Source organism: Rhinopithecus bieti, unplaced genomic scaffold, assembly GCF_001698545.2.
Source record: "Rhinopithecus bieti isolate Rb0 unplaced genomic scaffold, ASM169854v2 scaffold_11964, whole genome shotgun sequence".
In the NCBI taxonomy this organism is placed as follows: domain Eukaryota; kingdom Metazoa; phylum Chordata; class Mammalia; order Primates; family Cercopithecidae; genus Rhinopithecus; species Rhinopithecus bieti.
The window spans coordinates 350,928-376,695 of record NW_016807677.1 but is presented as its reverse complement, the minus strand read 5'-3'; the positions used below and the strand labels follow the sequence as shown (position 1 = coordinate 376,695).

General features: G+C 40.6%; 1 protein-coding gene across 1 annotated transcript in view; it reads left to right on the top strand.

Annotated features, from left to right (window-relative positions):
- The window catches only part of KMT2A (lysine methyltransferase 2A), a 95,902-nt gene that overhangs the window by 30,890 nt on the left and 39,244 nt on the right, over window positions 1-25,768 (top strand). The window contains 12 exon segments of the mRNA XM_017883057.1: window positions 3,289-3,358; window positions 5,984-8,637; window positions 11,767-11,944; window positions 13,099-13,333; window positions 15,609-15,673; window positions 17,147-17,524; window positions 17,848-17,921; window positions 19,316-19,447; window positions 19,957-20,070; window positions 23,718-23,864; window positions 24,857-24,952; window positions 25,192-25,312. Of these exon segments, the coding sequence (XP_017738546.1) occupies window positions 3,289-3,358; window positions 5,984-8,637; window positions 11,767-11,944; window positions 13,099-13,333; window positions 15,609-15,673; window positions 17,147-17,524; window positions 17,848-17,921; window positions 19,316-19,447; window positions 19,957-20,070; window positions 23,718-23,864; window positions 24,857-24,952; window positions 25,192-25,312 (4,264 nt within the window).

Below are 25,768 nucleotides of genomic sequence, written 5' to 3'. Positions count from 1 at the left end.
CTTTTTTTTCCTGCCTGAAAGTACATTTTAAAAGTTAACAGTATGGAATTTCATTATTGTGATAAGATGTTATATTAATTGTGCTGTTAGGAGTTTTGGCTTGTTTTGTTTTGTTTTTTTTGGTAACATTGTAGCCTACAGTGTAAACCCTGAAAATGATTCCAGAAATTTATTTGGGGTTAAGATCCACATGTCTTAGGTTAGTTATATACTAACTTATTTCAAGATGAAAAGAGAGAGATAATTTTTTTATTTTAAAATTATTTTTAGTTTTTTTTAGATTGGGAGGCCAATGTGGGAGGATCACTTGGGCCCAGAAGTTTGAGACCAGCCTGGGGAACATAGCGAGACCCCGTCTCTGTAAAAGATTTTAAAATTAGCTAGGTGCTGGTACATGCCTGTAGTCCCAGCTGCCCAGGAGGCTAAGGCAGGAGCATTGCTAGAGCCCAGGAGTTTGAGGCTGCGGTGAGCCGTGATCACACCACTGCAGTCCAGCCTGAGTGACAGAGTGAGCACTGGCTAATTTTAAAATTTTCTGTAAAGACTCACTATGTTGGGTCTCACTATGTTGCCCAGGCTAGTCTTGAACTCCTGGCCTCAAACAGTCCTTCCAATCTTGGCCTCTCAAGGCGCTGGGATTAAGGTGTGAGCTACTGTGCTGGTCAGGAGAAAATTGTTTTATTCACAAATAATGTTCACAGTAATAATTTACTTTAAACTTTCTTAAAGTAAAAAGAACCGGCTGGGCACAGTGGCTCACACCTGTAATCCCAGCACTTTGGGAGGCCGAGGTGGGTGGATCACTTGAGGCCAGGAGTTCAAGACCAGCCTGGCCAACATTGCAAAAGCCCCATCTCTACTAAAACTACGAAATTAGCCAGGTGTGGTAGCACATGCCTGTAACTCCAGCCACTTGGGAGGCTGAGGCATGAGAATCTCTTGAACCCGGGAGGCAGAGGCTGCAGCAAGCTCTGAGGTGGTGCCATTGCACTCCAGCTTGGGCGACAGAGCAAGACTCTGTCTCAAAAAAACAAAAAACAAACACACAAAAAAACAACAGAAAAAGAACTTACGTGAAAGAATTTAAATTAGTGAGGAAAGATGGAACTGGAAAAAGTACTCCAGTAAGCCAGGCATGGTGGTGCATGTATGCAGTCCCAGCTACTCAGGAGGCTGAGGCAGGAGTAGCACTTGAGACCAGGAATTAAAGACCAGCCCGAGCAAAATAGGTAATTTTTTAAAAAAAGTACTCTAGTCTGTGTTCCTTAAATTTAGGTTTCATACATTCTTAGAATTATAATACTTTTTCATGGCTGGGCATAGTGGTGCATGCCTGTAATCCCAGCTGTTTGGGAGGGTGAGGCGGGCAGATTACTTGAGGTCAGGAGTTTGAGACCAACCTGGCCAACATGGTAAAACCCTATCTCTAATAAAAATACAAAAATTAGCTGGACATGGTGGCAAGGGCCTGTAGTCTTAGCTACTCAGGAGGCTGAGGCAAGAGAATCGCTTGAACCCAGGAGGCGGAGGTTGCAGTGAACTGAGATCACGCCACTGCACTCCAGCCTGGGTGACAGAGCAAGACTCAAAAAAAAAAAAACAAAATTATAATGCTTTTTTGAAGAGGAGAATTTCAGCCTTGTATTAGATAGTCCAATATGTTAATCTTAGCAATCTCAGAGCAAAGAGCCTTTTTAGATGCCAATAAGACTTGTCTCTCAGTTGCCTAGTATGCAAAGACTGGGCCTTAAATGTTTTGCTCCTCTAAAGCATTTAAATTTAAGAGATTAACCTGCTAATTTGTCCTAAAAGTTACATATGTCTTTTAATATAGTCATGGCTGAAAAATGGCTAAGACGGTTAGCACCTGACTCTAGTTTTAAATTAACTGAGAAAATAATCCTTCAGAAAATTCATTGATGTTGTCCACATACCTGTGATCTTACCTCTTGAGAGGAAAATGTCAGTGCTTTTATCATTGGAACTCAGTTTGGGACTTACCACTATAAATTGGAGGTTCCAGAATGTCTGTTCTTCATTCCTTATTTTGTTCTTGTTTTATATGGATTTTGTTTCCAGAATCTGAAATTCTATCATTGTGTCTCTCTCTGGAAAGAACTCAATCTCTGAATCATTGACTTTCTATTAATCAGTTTGTTTAAATAGACCATATTTCTTGATAACTTGTGCAAAATAGGTTAAACAAATCCTTTTTTTTTTTTTTTTTTTAAATAGTGCGAGTTAAAAATTAGAGGTGGCTGGGCGCGGTGGCCTCAAGCCCTGTATCCCAGCACTTTGGGAGCCGAGACGGGCGGATCACGAGGGTCAGGAGATCGAGACCTCCTGGCTACACACGGTGAAACACCCGTCTTACTAAAAATACAAAACTAGCGGCGAGGTGGCGGCGCGCCCTGTAGTCCCAGCCCTACTCGGAGGCTTGAGGCAGGAGAATGGCATAACCCGAGAGGCGAGCTTGGACAGTGAGCTGAGATCTGGCCACTGCATCCCATCGGGCGAGGCGGAACTCTCGCCTCAAAAAAAAAAAAAAAAATTAGAGGTAAGCAGAAGCTTTTGCTTTTTGTCTTTTCCAACTATAACTGAAAATAGGATGTTTCCCTAAGTTTTAGTAAAGGATTTCATCCTATATGTGGTCAATTCATGATCCCTTTCACAAACACTGCTGCCCACCATTAAGTCTCTTATCACAGGCATTTTTAAAATTATACCATAAAATGCATGTTGAGACTCTCTGGATCTCAAATGTACAGAAATCACATCTAAATGTCAATTCCTGAGTTAAGGAACTGACAATTATGGCACTTTCAGTCTCTATTAATATTTAGAAGGCAAGAGATTATTATATTGTTTATGTTACTCCTTATGTGTCTATAGACTTAAATACTTGTTGAAAAGCATTTGTTGTATTGGGGCTGTATGTTTCTGCCATTATACTTATTTGCTTACCTGATTTAAAGTTGTCCTTTAATTGTTTTGGGCTGTATCTATAGTTTGAAATTTAGGACTATCCTCTGTGTACTATGCACCAAAGATGACATTTCAATGCATTGTTCAGTTACTACACAGCTCCTATTTGTCTATAATAAAGCTGTATGACTGGGTCCATTTATTTCTATATTAGTTATTTTATAGTATCCATTTGAATGATGATAATTAATATAAAAAGGCAAATTTTCCAAATTCATTTGTGCCTCCTCCGGGCATTTCTTTGGGATGTGTTTGTATGCACGTTTTTGCTTCTGATTTTAAAATAATTTTCCTTTGTTGTAGGATGAGCAATTCTTAGGTTTTGGCTCAGATGAAGAAGTCAGAGTGCGAAGTCCCACAAGGTCTCCTTCAGGTACGGCCAATTAAGTGCATGGTGCCTTTAAGTTTTGTTTGTTAGGAGATTGTGGCTTCCCCTTGCCTTCTTTGCATGTAAAGGATGCTCTACCATACTGGGGTTAGGAAATGGCTTATGAGCTAGACTTCTTTATGGGACTCTTCTCTGTCAGGCCACATTGGGCTTATTCTTTCTCTCTGGGAACAACTTGGGACATGGGAAGTAGGTTTCTACAGAATTACTGGGAAATCTGGTAGGCAAACTGAAGGTAACCTACTAAAAGCATCCTCAGATTTACACATTTTGTGTTATGTGGTAGTGTATATGTCTTTGGGAATAATTTGGCCATTATTTTTTTCAGATTAAATTTGGTCTACTATTGTCACAGAACCAAAACAAAATATTGGCATTATGTGAAACATTTTACCTGATTCTTGAAAGGCTGTATTAAAATAAAAAAATGGAAAATTAGCAATATTTGTCATCATTCTCACCAACAAAATATCTAGAATATCTTGAAATTCTAGACTTACAAGCAGTTTCCTAAGAGAAGACCCTCAATGGGAATAACATTTAATGGCTTGCAGAATTCAGTTCTATATAGGAGAAAGCTATGCATCTTTTGATGAAAATGCATTCCCTATCTGTGCTGCCGTTCTAACTTTATATATGGTTTTCTTTGATTTTATGTGGATAGACACTCCAGCTAAATGTGATATTGTTAGCTGTTTCTGCTTTTTGACATTGACTTAGCTTGTGATATGTGCTAGCATTAGGGTCTCACTTAAGAGTCATCATATATTATCATGTAATTCAAACATCCAAGTTGACAATTTTCTTAAATAGGGGTGGTATTGTCATTCTAGTTGGGGCAGTAGTGTCCCAGTATCTGTGCTATTCAGACAGTAGCAGTGTTCTCTTTAACATGTGATGAAGTCTTAAAACTTCATATAGGAAAGGAATTTGAGAGATCATCAGGGTTTTTTTTGTGTTTATAGATGACAAAATGAGGTCCATAAAATATATGAGTAATGATTTATAACCAGTTTGAGAGTTCTTTGGATATGTTGTGGATCAGGGAAGTTAGCAGCAGTGCTGGGACTCTTCTCTCTTCTGCTGCTTCTACTTGTCTACCAAAAGCATTTTTTAAAAAGTAGGATAGAAGAGGTTTTCAGAATTGATAAAGCCCTCTGATTGGCCAGGTTCAAGTCTACCACAATGTTAAGGAATCATTTGATGTATTTCCGGGCAGGAGTTGTTTTGTTTGTTGTTCTTGTTTTTGAAACAGAGTCTCACTCTGTCACCCAGACTCCGGGCAGGAGTTTTATTTTGTTAATTCACCACTTTTTCATGATAGTTTCCTCTTAAGTTTTTTTTCTTGACTACCAGTCTACCTTGAATGTTGTCTTCTTTTCTAAGAAACCATCTCGATATGTTTCATTATTTGAGAAATGAAACATGGTTTCTCTGCTGTCTCCTAGTTTATTACCTTTGTTGTAATTAGAATATGTTGAGAAAGGAGCTGTGAATCCTTAGTCTATTAAAGGAACTCTCATAAATTAATTGATGAGGAATGCATTTATATTTAGAAATCTCAACAATAAAATCTTTGTTGACTTCTGTTCTGTTAGAAAGTAGTTCCATTGTAAAAATGTTCATCATAATGGCATAAATCTCTTTTGGTGCCTATTAAGGGAAGTTTTAATCTCAGAAGAATGTTATCAAGAGGGAAGAGAAGATTTGATAAAATAGCCAACTGTTACTACTTTTTAAAATGTAGACTTATACAAGGTGTTTTACAAACAGTCTTGTTTTCTTGAGTGGCTTGAAAAGTGGCAAACTGAGCTTATTTATACATTGGAAAATTCCTTTTATTTAGAACAGAACTTTGATTTATTAAGTTGTCACTTTGCTGCTTACATCAGTTAAGGTTAAATCTTTTTGCAACTTGAGACTAACTAGCTCAAGAACCTCTAGGTAGGGGAGTAGATTTAGTAGACACATCATTACGTTACTTCACTGATTAGTTCACATGCCACTGAGTTCAGTGATCTTATTCTGATGTGTCATGAATGAACATTTTTCTATTCAGTAAAACTTTTCTTAGTCTGCTTTGGGAAAATAGATTGAAATATGGTACTCTGAACTGCCCAGGGAGTTGGTATGTTGATGATTGAAGAGCAGCGTGTTCAAATTTGTTCAAAGACAGAATTCTGAATTGAAAAGATGGGATGACTGACTAGAAGCATGTTCTTAAATGTTAATCTTGGTGGCTAGGATATGGCAAGGAAGTTCACATTTTTTTTCTTTACAATTCCTTTGAGTTCAGAAAAAACCTTCTGGCTCATCTAAAATTGTAGGAAAATCAGTTTTGTGGATTAATTGTTCAGTGGAAAACTCTTAATTATCTTTTTGTATCAAAAAAGTAATTAAATGTTCTTTCAGGTGGCATGTTATTTGCTGACTTCTTTGAGGCAAATTTTGGGTGAAAAGAAACTAAGCACAATTAAGATGTTTGATTGACTCATTAGACTCAAGTTGAACTCAGTACAAAATGGCCAGTGCTAAGTTATATTCAGCTTAGTTAAAACCTAAACTACACAGCTAAATATATGCTCTTCATTGTTTAATTTCTATACACAGTTAAAACTAGTCCTCGAAAACCTCGTGGGAGACCTAGAAGTGGCTCTGACCGAAATTCAGCTATCCTCTCAGATCCATCTGTGTTTTCCCCTCTAAATAAATCAGAGACCAAATCTGGAGATAAGATCAAGAAGAAAGATTCTAAAAGTATAGAAAAGAAGAGAGGAAGACCTCCCACCTTCCCTGGAGTAAAAATCAAAATAACACATGGAAAGGACATTTCAGAGTTACCAAAGGGAAACAAAGAAGATAACCTGAAAAAAATTAAAAGGACACCTTCTGCTACGTTTCAGCAAGCCACAAAGATTAAAAAATTAAGAGCAGGTAAACTGTCTCCTCTCAAGTCTAAGTTTAAGACAGGGAAGCTTCAAATAGGAAGGAAGGGGGTACAGATTGTACGACGGAGAGGAAGGCCACCATCAACAGAAAGGATAAAGACCCCTTCGGGTCTCCTCATTAATTCGGAACTGGAAAAGCCCCAGAAAGTCCGGAAAGACAAGGAAGGAACACCTCCACTTACAAAAGAAGATAAGACAGTTGTCAGACAAAGCCCTCGAAGGATTAAGCCAGTTAGGATTATTCCTTCTTCGAAAAGGACAGATGCAACCATTGCTAAGCAACTCTTGCAGAGGGCAAAAAAGGGGGCTCAAAAGAAAATTGAAAAAGAAGCAGCTCAGCTGCAGGGAAGAAAGGTGAAGACACAGGTCAAAAATATTCGACAGTTCATCATGCCTGTTGTCAGTGCTATCTCCTCGCGGATCATTAAGACCCCTCGGCGGTTTATAGAGGATGAGGATTATGACCCTCCAATTAAAATTGCCCGATTAGAGTCTACACCGAATAGTAGATTCAGTGCCCCGTCCTGTGGATCTTCTGAAAAATCAAGTGCAGCTTCTCAGCACTCCTCTCAAATGTCTTCAGACTCCTCCCGATCTAGTAGCCCCAGTGTTGATACCTCCACAGACTCTCAGGCTTCTGAGGAGATTCAGGTACTTCCTGAGGAGCGGAGCGATACCCCTGAAGTTCATACTCCACTGCCCATTTCCCAGTCCCCAGAAAATGAGAGTAATGATAGGAGAAGCCGAAGGTATTCAGTGTCGGAGAGAAGTTTCGGATCTAGAACGACGAAAAAATTATCAACTCTACAAAGTGCCCCCCAGCAGCAGACCTCCTCGTCTCCACCTCCACCTCTGCTGACTCCACCCCCACCACTGCAGCCAGCCTCCAGTATCTCTGACCACACACCTTGGCTTATGCCTCCAACAATCCCCTTAGCATCACCATTTTTGCCTGCTTCCACTGCTCCTATGCAAGGGAAGCGAAAATCTATTTTGCGAGAACCGACATTTAGGTGGACTTCTTTAAAGCATTCTAGGTCAGAGCCACAATACTTTTCCTCAGCAAAGTATGCCAAAGAAGGTCTTATTCGCAAACCAATATTTGATAATTTCCGACCCCCTCCGCTAACTCCCGAGGACGTTGGCTTTGCGTCTGGTTTTTCTGCATCTGGTACTGCTACTTCAGCCCGATTGTTTTCGCCACTCCATTCTGGAACAAGGTTTGATATGCACAAAAGGAGCCCTCTTCTGAGAGCTCCAAGATTTACTCCAAGTGAGGCTCACTCTAGAATATTTGAGTCTGTAACCTTGCCTAGTAATCGAACTTCTGCTGGAACATCTTCTTCAGGAGTATCCAATAGAAAAAGGAAAAGAAAAGTGTTTAGTCCTATTCGATCTGAACCAAGATCTCCTTCTCACTCCATGAGGACGAGAAGTGGAAGGCTTAGTACTTCTGAGCTGTCACCTCTCACCCCCCCGTCTTCTGTCTCTTCCTCGTTAAGCATTTCTGTTAGTCCTCTTGCCACTAGTGCCTTAAACCCAACTTTTACTTTTCCTTCTCATTCCCTGACTCAGTCTGGGGAATCTGCAGAGAAAAATCAGAGACCAAGGAAGCAGACTAGTGCTCCACCAGAGCCATTTTCATCAAGTAGTCCTACTCCTCTCTTCCCTTGGTTTACCCCAGGCTCTCAGACTGAAAGAGGGAGAAATAAAGACAAGGCCCCTGAGGAGCTGTCCAAAGATCGAGATGCTGACAAGAGCGTGGAGAAGGACAAGAGTAGAGAGAGAGACCGGGAGAGAGAAAAGGAGAATAAGCGGGAGTCAAGGAAAGAGAAAAGGAAAAAGGGATCAGAAATTCAGAGTAGTTCTGCTTTGTATCCTGTGGGTAGGGTTTCCAAAGAGAAGGTTGTTGGTGAAGATGTTGCCACTTCATCTTCTGCCAAAAAAGCAACAGGGCGGAAGAAGTCTTCATCACATGATTCTGGGACTGATATTACTTCTGTGACTCTTGGGGATACAACAGCTGTCAAAACCAAAATACTTATAAAGAAAGGGAGAGGAAATCTGGAAAAAAACAACTTGGACCTCGGCCCAACTGCCCCATCCCTGGAGAAGGAGAAAACCCTCTGCCTTTCCACTCCTTCATCTAGCACTGTTAAACATTCCACTTCCTCCATAGGCTCCATGTTGGCTCAGGCAGACAAGCTTCCAATGACTGACAAGAGGGTTGCCAGCCTCCTAAAAAAGGCCAAAGCTCAGCTCTGCAAGATTGAGAAGAGTAAGAGTCTTAAACAAACTGACCAGCCCAAAGCACAGGTACTCTTTTCCACCTTGCCTATTAAAACTAACAGTTTATTGAGCCCTTTCTGTGGGCAAGTTTTAGGCTAAGTGGTTCAGTTATATCCAGTTATGAGAACCAAGAAAAGTATGGTGGAGGCAGTGGTATTTGCAGTAGTCCTTCAAGGACCAGTAGGATTTTGATAGGTAGAAAATGGCAGGACATAACATTCTTTTTTTTTTTTTTTTGAGACGGAGTCTTGCTCTGTCGCCCGGGCTGGAGTGCAGTGGCCGGATCTCAGCTCACTGCAAGCTCCGCCTCCCGGGTTTACGCCATTCTCCTGCCTCAGCCTCCGGAGTAGCTGGGACTACAGGCGCCCGCCACCTCGCCCGGCTAGTTTTTTGCATTTAGTAGAGACGGGGTTTCACCGTGTTAGCCAGGATGGTCTCGATCTCCTGACCTCGTGATCCGCCCGTCTCGGCCTCCCAAAGTGCTGGGATTACAGGCTTGAGCCACCGCGCCCGGCCGGACATAACATTCTAAGTAGAGGGAACAGTGTGGGTAAAAATGGAAAAGTAAGAAACATATTTGAGGAATATTGGATAGCTGGATTGGCACCTGTGGAAAATTGGTGAACTAAGGCTGAATGAACTAAGGTTGGGACTTAGATAACTTAAACAACTCAGAGGATACTGAGTTGTTTGTACCTTATAGGTTTGATGTAATTAAACCTGGGACTTAATTTTTAAGGTACATTTTAATAGTCAAGTTGTTTTACTATCCCCGATAGAATAGAAAACCGGAGGGGAGCATTCTCTTCCTCTGAGTAGTGAAGGATTAGAGCAATAGATAATATGTTTTTGCAGAATACAAATGAGAAGTACTGGCCGGCTGCCATGGTTCATGCCTGTAATCCCACCACTTTGGAAGGCCAAAGTGGGCAGATCACTTGAGGTCAGGAGTTTGAGACCAGCCTGGCCTGGCCAATATGGTGAAACCTCATCTCTACTAAAAAAAAAAAAAAAAAAAAAATTAGTTGGTGATGCACGCCTCTATTCCCAGCTACTCGGGAGATTGAGGCAAGAGAATCACTTGAACCTGGGAGGCAGAGATAGCAGTGAGCTGAGATCCCGCCACTGCACTCAAGCCTGGGCCAATAGACTCTGTCTCAAAATAAATAAATAAACAGATTAGAAGCACTTAGCCTTAGGCCATGGAACAGGAAAGCTATAGAATTCTGTTAGTTAACAGGATGCCAAACAGATTTTTACAAAGACCAGCATTTTTGTTTGTTTTTTTATTGTTTTGTTTGGTTATTTGTTTTTTTTTTTTTTTTTTTTTTTTTTTTTTTTTTTTTTTGAGACGGAGTCTCGCTGTGTCGCCCAGGCTGGAGTGCAGTGGCCGGATCTCAGCTCACTGCAAGCTCCGCCTCCCAGGTTTACGCCATTCTCCTGCCTCAGCCTCCGGAGTAGCTGGGACTACAGGCGCCCTCCACCTCGCCCGGCTAGTTTTTTGTATTTTTTAGTAGAGACGGGGTTTCACCGTGTTAGCCAGGATGGTCTCGATCTCCTGACCTCGTGATCCGCCCATCTCAGCCTCCCAAAGTGCTGGGATTACAGGCTTGAGCCACCGCGCCCGGCCTGTTTATTTGTTTAACAAAGTAAGCTAGTCACTGGCCTTTTCTGAGAAGTGTTGCTGATCTTTAGGATCTTTTGAAAAGATTGTCATGTAATAGATGCCTATTGATGCCAGCATATCAAGTTAGATTAAGATGGCCATAAACTTAGATTTGTAATGTTATTCAGGGCCAGGCGCAGTGGCTCACGCCTGTAATCCCAGCACTTTGGGAGGCCGAGGCGGGCGGATCACGAGGTCAGGAGATTGAGACCATCCTGGCTAACATGGTGAACCCCTGTCTCTACTAAAGATACAAAAACTTAGCCGGACACGGTGGCATGTGCCTGTAGTACCAGCTACTCGGGAGGCTGAGGCAGGAGAATCGCTTGAACCTGGGAGGCAGGTTGCAATGAGCCGAGATTGCGGCACTGCACTCCAGCCTGGGTAACAGAGTGAGACTCCGTCTCAAAAAAATAAATAAATAAAATTAATGTTATTCAACCTAGGGCCATAGTTACATTTAGTAATTCTGCCAGTTGAGAATTGTAGCAGGAATATAATGGGACTTATTTTTAACACCATGTTGGATGTTTTTTGTGATAGGAGCAGTGGCTCTTTAAAATCTGAGACATTTCTGTTGTAGCCTTTTATACTTCCTTTTTTTTTTGAGACGGCGTTTCACTCTTGTTGCCCAGGCTGGAGTACAATGGCGTGATCTCAGCTCACTGCAACCTCCGCCTTCCAGGTTCAAGCAGTTCTGCCTCAGCCTCCCGAGTAGCTGGGATTACGGGCATGCGCCACCACACCCGGCTAATTTTGTATTTTTAGTAGAGACAGGGTTTCTCCATGTTGGTCAGGCTGATCTCAAACTCCCGACCTCAGGTGATCCGCCCGCCTCGGCCTCCCAAAGTGCTGGAATTGCAGGCGTGAGCCACTGCGCCCAGCCTATACTTTCATTTATAAGTTATTTCACTCCTACTTCTCTGTTGATCAAGGAAATATAAGAAATAGTTTTTGGTTAGATAAGCTACATTTATACCACACTGAACTTTTTGGTAATAGAGACTGGCAGCTTGAATTTTGAGGGGAATTTAAAATAGTAGTGTAATTGGGAATAGAAGCTTAGTTGTTCGTTTGTTTTTAAGATAGGGTCTCACTCTGTCACCCAAGGTGGCTCAAGTGATCCTCTTGTCCCAGCCTCCTAAGTAGCTAGAACTACAGGTGTGTATTACCACGCCCAGCCAATTTTTAAATTTTGGGTAGAGATGGGTTCTCGCTATGTTGCCCATACTGGTCTTGAACTCCTGGCCTCAAATGATCTTCCCACCTCAAGCTGTTTTTTATTTTTTGATTAGAGACCTTTTTTTTGTGCTGCCAATTAGGATACGGTAATAGCTGATTTCTGTTTTGATGTGATTTATCAGCTGGGAATAAGAGTTGTATGTTTTGATTTTAAGTCATCATGAAATTGATCAAGTATACCTTGGCTTCGTTCAGTTATAATTTCAACATGTATGGTTGTTACTGTTTTTGGATTGCCTCATATTCAGGGTCAAGAAAGTGACTCATCAGAGACCTCTGTGCGAGGACCCCGGATTAAACATGTCTGCAGAAGAGCAGCTGTTGCCCTTGGCCGAAAACGAGCTGTGTTTCCTGATGACATGCCCACCCTGAGTGCCTTACCATGGGAAGAACGAGAAAAGATTTTGTCTTCCATGGGGAATGATGGTAGGTCAGGAAGGTCAACTTGGAGTCGGAACAGGCTTTTGATTTGTTTGTTGATTATTCTGGGGATGCCCAGTAGGCTCTTCATAGTTAGTCTGGGTCCTCTGAAAAACAGATGGCAAGAGGGGATTAAAAACATGAGGATTTTATTAAAGGAAATGCCTGAGAAGGAAAACGGGGAGGTAGCCAGGGAAGGCTGGGAGAGCTGTCAGACTTCACCCCCATGAAGGAGAAGGGGAAGGAAGGCTAGAATCTTCCTAGACTGCTGTGCAGGTAAGAAAGGTTTAGAAAGCTGTCAAGGTGTCTTTGAGTAAAAGTAGACTGTCAGGGGAGTCTTGTGTCTCTCAGGAGCAGGTGGAGGAGTGACTCCTCCACCGAGTCACTGCCTGAAAGCCCGTGGTAAGTGTGGCCTCTGCACCACTCGATTTCAGAGCACAGAAGCGGGGGCCCAGATCAGTTGTGCTTTCTGTAGTTGGAGGTCTAGGAGGCACGTCATGGCTGCCATACAGTTCTTAAGTGCAGAGTAGCCACTCAAAATGAATTTAGAGGTTTGAAGAATCCTTAGAAGCATTTGGTTTCTATTCTTGATTTTAGATTAGACTGTTTTGTTTTCAATATTTGGAATTTTGCTTTCATCGAGACGCAAGTTGTTGGCTTTTTTTTTTTTTGAGACGGAGTCTTGTGTCGCCCAACCTGGAGTACAGGGGCACGATCTCAGCTCACTGTAGCCTCCACTTCCTGGGTTCAAGCGATTCTCCTGCGTCAGCCTCCTGAGTATCGGATTACAGGCATGTGCCACCACGCCCAGCTAATTTTTGTATTTTTAGTGGAGAGGGGTTTTGCTGTGTTGGCCAGGCTGGTCTCAAACCCCTGACCTCAGGCGATCTGCCCGGCTCAGCCTCCCAAAGTGCTAGGATTACAGACGTGAGCCACTGTGCCCAGCCAAGTTATTGGCATTTTTACACATTTAAATAACTATTTAAAATAGATTCTGAGTTCTGTATATAAATATTTTAATATATTTTATTTTTGGAGTACCAATTAAAACAAGGTTTGAAGGTAGCTAATGACAGAAGGGGATTTTTGAGAACCTCTCCTTCTACTCCCAAGAAGGGATTCAGTACTCCCTTGGAACTAATGCCACATTTCTTTAACAGACAAGTCATCAATTGCTGGCTCAGAAGATGCTGAACCTCTTGCTCCACCCATCAAACCAATTAAACCTGTCACTAGAAACAAGGCACCCCAGGAACCTCCAGTAAAGAAAGGACGGCGATCGAGGCGGTGTGGGCAGTGTCCTGGCTGCCAGGTGCCTGAGGACTGTGGTGTTTGTACTAATTGCTTAGATAAGCCCAAGTTTGGTGGTCGCAATATAAAGAAGCAGTGCTGCAAGTAAGTGGGTGTTTCACTCTGAGATGTTGACCTCTCATCCATAAAGTTGCTTATTTATCCCTAGTTTGTTGCAGAGATGCATTAGGACACTGAATGTGGTTGTAATTGAGTTGCAACTTCTAACTTATTATAGTTAGATTTTGTGGTGTGGGCTGTTCTTAAATAAGAAATACTCTGGGGCCATGCTGTCATTAATAGAATGTTCTGCAACAATGGAAATGTTCTATTGGAATAGTAGACAACAATAATGGAAATGTTTAGTTCAGTGTGGCAGCCGTTAGCCACATGTGGCTGTTGAGTGCTTGACATGTGATTAGTGTGACTGAGGAACTACATTGTTTATTTTGTTTAACTTTAGCCATGTGTAACTAATGGCTACCATATCAGACTGTAGCTCTGGAGGATTCCTACTTAAAACCTGACAACTTTATGAAATTATGTTGACCCAACGAAATTATGACAATTCAGGAAACATTGGAGATACACTGCATAAATATCTGTGCTTTCCGACTGTCTCTTAGAATATTTTTATGCACATGGAATTTTTTTTTTTAAGAGACAGGGTCTTGCTCTGATGCCCAGGCTGGAGTGCAGTGGCATGATCATAGCTCACTGCCAACGTTGAACTCCTAGGCTCCAGTGATCCTCCTGCCTTGGCCTCTCAAAGTACTGGGATTACAGGCATGAGCCACAGTGCTTGGCCTCATATGAAATTTCTGGTTTTTTTTTTTTTTTTTTTTTTTGAGGCGGAGTTTCGCTCTTTTTGCCCAGGCTGGAGTACAATGGCGCGATCTCAGCTCACCGCAACCTCCGCCTCCCGGGTTCAAGCGATTCTCCTGCCTCAGCCTCTCGAGTAGCTGGGATTACAAGCATGCGCCACCATGCCTGGCTAATTTTGTATTTTAGTAGAGAGGGGTTTCTCCATGTTGGTCAGGCTGGTCTTGAACTCCCGACCTCAGGTGATCCACCTGCCCCGGCCTCCCAAAGTGCTGGGATTACAGGCGTGAGCCACCGCATCCAGCTGAAATTTCTGTTTTTAAGAAGTTTTGTTTTAATTTGTATGGGTACATAGTAGGTATATACATTTATGGTATATATAAGATGTTTTGATACAGGCATGCAATGCATCATAATCATATCATGCAAAATGGGGTATCCATTCCCTTAAGCATTTATCCTTTGTATTACATACAATCCAGTTATACTCTTTCAGTATACAATTAAATGTACAATTAAATTATTATTGACTATAATCACCCTGTTGTGCTATCAAATGCTAAGTCTTACTCATTCTTTCTAATTATTTTTTTATACCCATTAGCCATCCCCTAATATGGAATTTTTTATGTTGAAATTTTATTGCTCTACTTTTCTCCTCTTTTTTAGTTTGTGGATATACTTTTTGCCATCTGGGATACTTTATTTAAAGTAGATCAAGATAGTAGCATAAACAGAAATTTTGGTGATTGAGCATCTTGTAAATTGCCTGGCACAAATAATAGGTATCAATAGATATTTGCTGAATGAGTGAGTGACATGAAAGTGAGAAATGCTACATTATTGGGAGAAATGCTACATTATTGGGAGAAATGCTACATTATTTACTTCAGGGGAGATAATTTCTAGGAGACAAGAAGTAGTTCTGTGCTTTGGTTTGGTCTGACCTTAAGCAAGAATCTTGTCTCAGTCTCATTAGTGGAAAGAAGTAAAGTACTTCACAGATTACAAAAAAGTACATGATAGCAAGATAAAGTTGTGCTAAATTTAAGAGTTAAAGTGGAGTCAGTGCAATTGTAGACTTCAGATTACATTAGAATTTTATTAAATCTAAATTTAGGGATGAGGTATATATCAAAGCCACCAGATTTAATTATAGCATTGTAGTGGTAGACAAAGGAGTTGTTTGATAATTTTAGTCTGTTTTGTGTTAAGATTACTTGATGAATATTAACCTCATAAGAGAGTAGGACTGATGCGACTACAAGAAATACTGACTGATCACTTTGTGTGTGGTGCTAGTCAGTGTTGGATTACAAGAAATTTGAGTCCCATTTCAAAAATAATTTGATATTTGCTCCTTTTAGATCCTAAAGGTAGGTGAATCCGGGGATTCAAAGGCTCAAATTTAATCTGAGTAATGAGTCGTCCTTTTTTCAGCTATAAAAATGTGAACCTGAATAAAGATTCACTGATTGTTGCAGGCAAAATGAACACTTGTTTCAGTGCTTCTCTTCTAAATTTAATTTGTTTCATGGTTTAATCCTTGTTTTCCTAGGATGAGAAAATGTCAGAATCTACAGTGGATGCCTTCCAAAGCCTACCTGCAGAAGCAAGCTAAAGGTAGTGTTGTTAAAAAGGTCTTCCCCCAAATGCTCCTTGCTTAAATGCTGTGTAGTTGTATACATCCAGTAGAAGAGAATACTTTTTTTTTTTTTTAAGTGCAACTCTTTCGCAGGGAGTAGATTGTTGAAGCTAGGTAATAGGTACATGGGGTTGATTGGACTATTTCCTGTATTGGGGTATTTTTTAAATTTTCCATAATAAATTTTAAGATTTATATAAAAATTATAGTTCATTCTATTTCCTAGAGCAATTAAAGTATACCTATTTCACCTGATCAACTTGGCATTAACTTTCTTTAGCCTTTCAATGCTAACTTTTAGCTGCAGGAAACTGAGAATGTTGTGTCACATTTCTACGCTTCTATTTTTTAAATGTATTTTTTTAACTTATTTTTAATTTTTGTGGATACATAGCAGATGTATTTATTATTTATTTTTTTGAGACAGAGTCTCACTCTGTCTTTCAGGCTGGGGTGCAGTAGCATGATTATGACTCACTGTAGCTTCGACCTCCCAGACTGAAGCCATCCTCCCACCTCAGCCTCCCTAGTAGCTGGGACTACAGGTGCGCACCACTATGCCTGGCTAATTTTTGTAATTTTCGTTTGCAGAGACAGGATTTTGCCATGTTGCCCAGGCTGGTCTTGAACTCCTAGGCTCAAGTGATCCTCTCGCCTTGGCCTCCCAAAGTGCTGGAATTACAGGCATGAGCCACCACTGTACCTGGCCAGCAGGTGTATTAATTTATGGGGGCACATGAGATATGTTGATACAGGCATACAATGGGTAATAATCACATCAGGGTACATGGGATGTCCATTACCTCAAGCATTTATCCTTTGTGTTACAAACAATCTAATTATACTCTTGTAATTATTTTTAAGGGTACAGTAAATTATTGCTGACTGTAATTACCCTGTTGTATTATCAAAAACTAGATCTTATTCACTTCTATCTAGCTATATTTTTGTACCCATTAACCATCCCCACTTTCCCCCTCAACCTCACTACCCTTCTCAGCCTCTCATAAACATCATTCTCTCTCTCTATCTCCATCATTTCAATTGTTTTAATTTTTAGCTCCCACAAATGAGTGTGAACATGTGATGTTTGTCTCTCTGTGCCTGGCTTATTTCACTTAACATAATGTCCTCTAGTTCCATCCATGTTGTTTCAGATGATAGGATCTCATTCTTTTTTATGGCTGAATAGTACTCCATTGTGGATATGTACCACATTTTCTTCATCCATTCATCTGTTAATGAACGCTTAGATTGCTTTCAAATCTTGGCTGTCATGAGTATTGCTGCAGTAAACATGAGAGTGCAGATATCTCTTTGATATACTGATTTCCTTTCTTTTGGTATATACCTAGCTGTGGGATTGCTGGATCATATGGTGGCTCTGTAATTCTATTTTAAATAAAATTATTCTCACTTATAGACAGATGATGTTGTTGTTTTTCCCCCAGCTGTGAAAAAGAAAGAAAAAAAGTCTAAGACCAGTGAAAAGAAAGAGAGCAAAGAGAGCAGTGTTGTGAAGAACGTGGTGGACTCTAGTCAGAAACCTACCCCATCAACAAGAGAGGATCCTGCCCCAAAGAAAAGCAGTAGTGAGCCTCCTCCACGAAAGCCCGTCGAGGAAAAGAGTGAAGAAGGGAATGTCTCGGCCCCTGGGCCTGAATCCAAACAGGCCACCATTCCAGCTTCTAGGAAGTCAAGCAAGCAGGTCTCCCAGCCAGCACCAGTCATCCCCCCTCAGCCACCTACTACAGGACCGCCAAGAAAAGAAGTTCCCAAAACCACTCCTAGTGAGCCCAAGAAAAAGCAGCCTCCACCACCAGAATCAGGTGAGTGCGGAGGGCAAGAAGGAATTGCTGAACCACAAGTACTAACAAAAAAGCACTGATGTCTCAAACAGCATTTGAAAGCAGGAAATGTATGATTTTAAGTCTTCAGTTCAAGAAAATCAGCTCTCTTTCTAACTATTATGTATAATAATAAACAAACAAAAAACCAGGTAAATTGGAGGTATTGTTTTAATTTCCTGTTCAAAGCCTAGAGTTTAAATAGTTTTTTTTTTTTTTTTTCTAATGCCCCTTTCTTCACAGGTCAGTCAGTATTAAAGTAGTCGTTGCCAGCATCTGACTGCAATTTATTCTGAATTTTTTAGGTCCAGAGCAGAGCAAACAGAAAAAAGTGGCTCCCCGCCCAAGTATCCCTGTAAAACAAAAACCAAAAGAAAAGGTGAGGAGAGATTTGTTTCTCTGCCATTTCTCAGGGATGTATTCTATTTTGTAGGGAAAAAGCCTTATCCTTGACTTCTATGTATATGGCAGTGGAATTCCTTAAAATTAAGAAACTTCAAGTTTAGGCTTTTAGCTGGGCACAGTGGCTCACGCCGGTAATCCCAACACTTAATGAGGCTGAGGTGGGAAGATTGCTTGAGGCCAGCAGTTCGAGACCAACCTGGGCAACATAGCAAGACCCTGTCTTTATTTAAACAAAAAAAAAAAAAAAAAGAAGAAGAAGAAGTTAGCCAGGCATGGTGGCACTTGCCTGTGGTCCCAGGTACTCAGGAGGCTGAGACAGAAGGATTGTCTTGAGCCCAGGAATTCGAGGCTACAGTGAGCTATGATTGTACCATTGCAGTCCAGCCTGGGTGACAAAGCAAAACACTGTCTCCAAAAAGAAAAGTTTGGGCTTGGCAAGGCACGGTGGCTCACGCCTGTGATCCCAGCACTTTGGGAAGCCGAAGCGGGCAGATCACTTGAGGTCAAGAGTTTGAGACCAGCCTGGCCAACATGGTGAAACCCTGTCTCTACTAAAAATACAAAAATTAGCCAGGTGTGGTAGTGGGCGCTTGTAATCCTAGCTACTTGGGAGGCTGAGGCAGGGGAATTGCCTGAACCTGTGAGTCAGAGGCTGCAGTGAGCTTAGACTGCATCACTGCACTCTAGCCTGGATGACAGAGCGAGACTCCATCTCAAAAAAAAAAGTTTAGGCTTTACCCTGTTTCCTTTTTGGTCTCTTCCTTGTTGCTTTTCCCTTCTTTGTGGCCCTGTATGTTCTAGCCGAGGAATCTGCTTATTCTAAAAGCCATTTGGCATAATTATTTTTTGACCCCAACATCCTTTAGCAATTATTTGTCTGTAAAAATCACCCTTCCCTGTTTTCACTATTTTTATTTATTATGGATAAAGAGATAGTGTGGTGACTTACATCTATAATCCCAGCACTCTGGGGGACCAAGGTGGGAGGATCACTTGAGGGCAGGAGCTGGAGACCAACCTGGGCAACACAGTGACACACAGTTGCTATAAAAAATTTAAAAATCAACTAGGCATGGTGGCATGCACCTGTAGTCCCAGCTACTCTTGAGAAGCTGAGGCAGGAGGATCACTCGAGCCCACAAAGTCTAGGCTGCGGTGAACTATGATTGTGCCACTGTATTGCAGCCTAGGCAACAAAGCAAGACCCAATCTCTTAAAAAAATTTTTTTGAAGATTATTTCTCTGTTTATGTTGGAAACATGTTTTTTAGATCTATTAATAAGATTTGTCATTTGCGTTATTATCTGTTGCAAATACGAAGGCAAATAGGGTGTGATTTTGTTCTATATTCATCTTTTGTCTCCTTAGGAAAAACCACCTCCGGTCAATAAGCAGGAGAATGCAGGCACTTTGAACATCCTCAGTACTCTCTCCAATGGCAATAGTTCTAAGCAAAAAATTCCAGCAGATGGAGTCCACAGGATCAGAGTGGACTTTAAGGTAAAGGTTTTCAGTGACCGTAAAGTATATTGAGTGTCAAAGACTTTAAATAACGAAAATGCTACTACCAAAGGTGTTGAAAGAGGAAATCAGCACCAACTGGGGGAATGAATAAGAACTCCCATTCACAGATGGGTTTAGCACTGGGAGAGCTTTGGTCAGTGTTCTTAGGTCATTGTTTGTGAACTGACTGCAGAACATAGATAATGAAACATTCCTATCCATCCTGAGCAGTATCAGAGGAAGTAATTCCTTCACATGGAAAGTATCAAACCATAATGATTCAGTCCCAGTGTATCTTTGCAATATATTCAATATGAATTGAATAAGCAAGCCTTTTAATAGTCTGTGTCTGAGATTTAAACTTTCTAAAGCAGCAGTTATTTTTGGACTCATTGAAATGAAATACTCTGACATTCTGATGTCATACTAATTTTATGCTTTTCATCCTTATTTTCCATCCAAAGTTGTGTAATTGTAAAACTTTCCTAACCTTTCTCTCTCCACAGGAGGACTGTGAAGCAGAAAATGTGTGGGAGATGGGAGGCTTAGGAATCTTGACTTCTGTTCCTATAACACCCAGGGTGGTTTGCTTTCTCTGTGCCAGTAGTGGGCATGTAGAGGTAAGGCATCCTGCTTCTTTGTACCCCAGGAAGTACACAGATTATTTTTCTGTGGATGAAATTACTATAGTCTGTTTTGTTGGTGTTTAGCAGGTACTATCCCCTGTTTAAACCAGCTAACTAAATGTTTTGAAGTATTTTAGAGATTTTAGGAAGGAATCTGCTATTAGAGTAGCAAAGTTATTGAGAGTGAAAAGATCAGTAATCCCATCTCTCTTAAATTCAGTCTTTATTAGAGTTCTGATCTTTCTGTTAGATGTCTAAATAAGAGAAAAAATTATACAGTGGTCTATTAAAAGGGATGCTATTGGTGGTTGTTTTATATTGTATATCAGAGCCTCTTTGTCTACAAAGAGCTCTTACCAATTAATAAGAAAAAGGAATGATATCCAGAAAAAAAATAGGCAAAAGACAGAAATAGATAATTCACAAAATTAGAAATAAATACATGGTAGGTGGCGGGGGAGGTGAAAGGAGGGTGTCTGTTTTTTAGCTCTCTAGTGACCAAAAACTGGAAATTAAAGCATGATAAAAAAGAATCCTGAATAAATGGGGACTTTCTGTTGGTAGAAAGAAATATAGATTAGTTACAATCTTTCTTTCTGAGGAAATTATTTGGAAATATATATTTATTTTAAAAATAGGTATATCCTCTAACATAGCAATTGCACTTCAAATCCTTATGGATATAATTAGATAAAGTGGCAAATCTGTAGATATAAAGTAGTGTTCATTTCAATATTGTTCATGATAATAAAAAACTGGAAACAACCCAAAAGTCCATATAGGAGCATGGGTTAAAATAAGTATAGGGCATATATAATGGCAAATATGAAGTCCCAAAGATGATAATATAGATGGATGTTATTAGGTTGGTGCAAAAGTAATTGCAGTAATAACATGGAAAGATGTCCATGACATATCACTGAGTGAAAAGAACAGGTTACAAGATAGTATATAAAGCACAATCCCATCTTAGTTTGGAAAAGTGTTTTTAGAATATATATCTAGAAAACAATCTGGAAGGATTCATACCAAAATATTAAGAGTGTGGTTGGATTATGGGTGACTTTTATTTGTTTCTCTGTTTTTTTGGGTTTTTTTTTTTAATCTTTCTGAGTTTTTTTGCAGTATGTACCACCTTTACAATGAGAAAGGAAAAAGTGCACAATTTTGAATAGGAAGCAGTAGTTTGTCATTTATAAGGGACATATCCTACATCCTTTACAGTTCTTAAATTCCTGGCAGATACCTCTTTGGCTTATTACTTACCACATAAGATATGTATGCAAAGGTAGTAAAGAAAATCCAGGTCGGGTGCAATGGCTCACGCCTGTAATCCCAGCACTTTGGGACGCTGAGGCAGGAGGACTGCTTGAGCTCAGGAGTTCAAGATCAGCCTGAGCAACAGTGAGACCTCATCTCTACTCAAAAAAAAAAAAACAAACCAGGCATGGTAGCATGTGCCTATAGTCCCAGCTACTCTAGTCCCAGCTACTTGGGAGGCTGAGGTGAGAGGATCACTTGACCCCAGGAGATCAAGTCTGTAGTGAGCCATTATCACGCCACTGCACTCCAGCCTGGGCAACTAAGCAAGACCCTGTCTCAAAAAAATAAAAATAAAAAAATAAGAAAATCCAAGCTAGGTTGAAATCTGAATGTTGAGCAGTCAGTGAGACACAAACTAGCTAAGAAACTCAACCCTGCCCACTTGCCATTTGAAGTTATTACTAGCAAAATTACAAATTATTGCCTGGTATCCATTTACTAAGCAAATATTCTCTTAGTCCCTATTACGAACAACTTATTGTTCTAAGTGCAGGAGTTGCTTCACATATCATTGAGACTGAGAATATTCAGTCTACAAGTGCCAGGGGTCTGTATCTCTTTTCCCTCCTAATATAGTGCTTTGCACCCACATGTATGCCACCCACAGGTATAACTTATTTTTATAGCACCAGTCCTTCAACTTCTGAGATTAAACAGATTTCTTTTTCAGGGTATAATTGTTCTGATTTAAATTCTTTACAGTTGTACATAGCAACCTCACAGGATTCCTAAAACATGAATTAGAGAATAGCCGGCTGCCTGCACTGCACTCCTAAAGCATAACCAGTGCTTGATGAACTCTCTTCCAGGCAAATTTTTTTTTTTTTTTTTTTTTTTCTCTGAGACGGAGTCTCGCGCTGTCGCCCAGGCTGGAGTGCAGGGGCTGGATCTCAGCTCACTGCAAGCTCCGCCTCCCGGGTTTACGCCATTCTCCTGCCTCAGCCTCCCGAGTAGCTGGGACTATAGGCGCCCGCCACCTCGCCCGGCTAGTTTTTTGTATTTTTTAGTAGAGACGGGGTTTCACCGGGTTAGCCAGGATGGTCTCGATCTCCTGACCTTGTGATCCGCCCGTCTCGGCCTCCCAAAGTGCTGGGATTACAGGCTTGAGCCACCGTGCCCGGCCCCAGGCGAATTTTTTAAACTTTTTATGTTGACATGATTTCAGACTTACAAAAAAACTATGAGTCGTACAAAGAATTCTAAGTACCCCTCACCCAGATTCCCTAAGTGTTAATATGTTTCTCTGTGTGTATCTATTTTACAAAATAACAAATAAAATACATATACACATTTTACCTATAGATATACATTTGTCTAAAAATTTGAGAACAAGTTGCAGACATATACCATTTTACCTCTAAATATTTTAGTATGTATTTTTAAAAATCAAAGACATTCTTGTATTTAACCATGGTATAATTACCAAATCAGGAAATTAACATTGGTACATTACTATTATCTGATCTATAGGCCTTATTTAGGTTTGACCAATTGTCCCAATAATTCCTTTGTGGCAAATGAAAATTCTGGATTATCCTAATTAGTATTTTTGAAAATCCTGTATCAATATGAAAATAACTTATTTCTAAAATTAGAAATGGAGGCTGGGCGTGGTGACTCATGCCTGCAATCCCAGCACTTTGGGAGGCCTAGGCGAGTGGATCACGAGGTCAGGAGATGGAGACCATCCTCGCTAACACGGTGAAACCCCGTCTCTACTAAAAATACAAAAAATTAGCCAGGTGTGGTGGCACGCACCTGTAATCCCAGCTACTCAGGAGACTGAGGCTGGAGAATCGCTTGAACCGGGAGGCGGAGATTGCAATGAATCGAGATTGCACCACTGCACCCCAGCCTGGGTGACAGAGTGAGACTCCATTTCAAAAAAATAAGTAAATAAAAATAAAAATGAATTTAAAAAAATAAAATAGAAATGGAAAGGACAAACCAGAGCTTAGAATTGTTTTGTATATTACAGAAAACGTTTAAACCCTCCCTATTTCCCTCACCCCACTCCTTTACATTCCCATAGCTCTCTGTTTATACCACTCTTAGGGCACTTAGCATGTTCTGTTAAATCTTGGATTATGTTTACTTTGTTACTTTCTAATTCCACTGTTATTACCACTTTAGTACTCTGAATCTCCCACAGTGCCCAATACTGTACTTTTTTTACATAGTCATTATAATGAATATATATTGACTTAAATATATGCCAGTGGACTACTAAAACCCAAAGTATATAAGGAGGGTATGGTTGATTATGTTTTTCTACATATTATTTGATGTACTTCTATCTTCCCATGTTCTTACTATAGTTTGTGTATTGCCAAGTCTGTTGTGAGCCCTTCCACAAGTTTTGTTTAGAGGAGAACGAGCGCCCTCTGGAGGACCAGCTGGAAAATTGGTGTTGTCGTCGCTGCAAATTCTGTCACGTTTGTGGAAGGCAACATCAGGCTACAAAGGTACAAAACTTGGTAACAGAACTACAGCTGGACCTCTGTGTCAGTGGGTTCTGAATCCCTGGACTCAACCAATCTTGGATTGACTATATCTGGGAAAAAATTAGTAGTTGCCTCTGTACTCTATGTGAACAGACTTTTTCTTGTCATTATTTCCTAAACAATACAGTATAACAACTATTTACATTGTATTAGGTATGATAAGTAATCTAGAGATAATTTAAAGTATATGGCGGGCGGATCACTTGAGGCCAGGAGTTTGAGACCATCCTGAGCTAACATGGTGAAACCCCATCTCTACTAAAAATACAAAAAATTAGCCAGGCATGGTGGTGGTCACCTGTAGTCCCAGCTACTTGGGAGGCTGAGGCAGGAAAATCGCTTGAACTTTGGACGCAGAGGTTGCAGTGAGCCACTCCAGCCTGTGGTGCAGTCTGTCACGCCAGCCTAGGTGACAGAGTGAGACTCCATCTCAAAAAAAATAAGTATATGGGAGGATGTGCATTTTCTTATATGCAAATGCTGCACCATTTTGTCAATGGGACTTGAGCATCCATGGACTTTGGTATCCTCTGGGGGTCCTGGAACCAATCCCCCACGGAAATCAAGGATGACTGTGCTTAGAGTATTGCTTTCTTTTTCGATCTCTATTTCTGTCTTCCAGTTAAGATTTTGTATCTGTATTATTTCTCTTTTTGCTTAGTCTGTCTTTAGTATTTAATTGAGTATCATCAGTTGCCCATTTTGTGTTTTAATTTTGGAACAATGGCAGAAAACATGATATTGAATAAAATTCCAAAAATAAGTCAAATCTCCCTAGTAAGAATGCTGATCACCAAGTGCCTTTGGCAGGAGTAAATAATGCATGAGAAAATTCAAACTTACAATTGTGTGCTCTACTTACTTGCCAGTAAATGTGAAATGGGGTACTAAGTAATAAGTGTTGGGTGAAGGTAATATGATGCTCATCTTTTTGCCATTATATTTTCTTACAGCAGCTGCTGGAGTGTAATAAGTGCCGAAACAGCTATCACCCTGAGTGCCTGGGACCAAACTACCCCACCAAACCCACAAAGAAAAAGAAAGTTTGGGTGAGTTATACACGTGATGCTCTTACAGAGAACTGTCCTGTGACTATTGGGCTTATGTAACTTGTATTACAAATATCTATGCTTGAGGATGTCAGTATGACAATCTTTTTGCCTCATTACTAGGAAATCATCTCAGTAGAGAAATGAAATCTATAAATGGATGCATTTGAGAACCTTTTAGTTAAGGAAAGATATTAAAAACAAGAAATTCCTATTGAATTTCTTTTCCTCTTTTCTAGATCTGTACCAAGTGTGTTCGCTGTAAGAGCTGTGGATCCACAACTCCAGGCAAAGGGTGGGACGCACAGTGGTCTCACGATTTCTCACTGTGCCATGACTGCGCCAAGCTCTTTGCTAAAGGTACCCAAAAAGCCAGTTTTGCCAGCTTTCGGAGGTTGTACTTGGTGTTTTGGAGGTGAACTAGACTCTCTAGTGAAATGAAATAAAAAGTCTCACATATTATGTCAAGGATACCATTTAGACACATTTCCTAAGTTCCTGTTTAGAACTTAGCAACTAGAAATGTCTTGTTAGTTTATATGGGAAGTGTTAAGAGGACTTTTCATTATAACTCACCACAAAGAAATCCTCTAAGCTAGTATTTCCCAAAGTGTGGTATATATATTATATATTTGATTATTTCAGAAGTGATTTTAGTTGGTACCCAAACATTTTCTTTTAATAGTTATATTAGGCCGGGCGCGGTGGCTGAAGCCTGTAATCCCAGCACTTTGGGAGGCCGAGGCGGGTGGATCACGAGGTCAGGAGATCGAGACCCTCCTGGCTAACACAGTGAAACCCCATCTCTACTAAAAA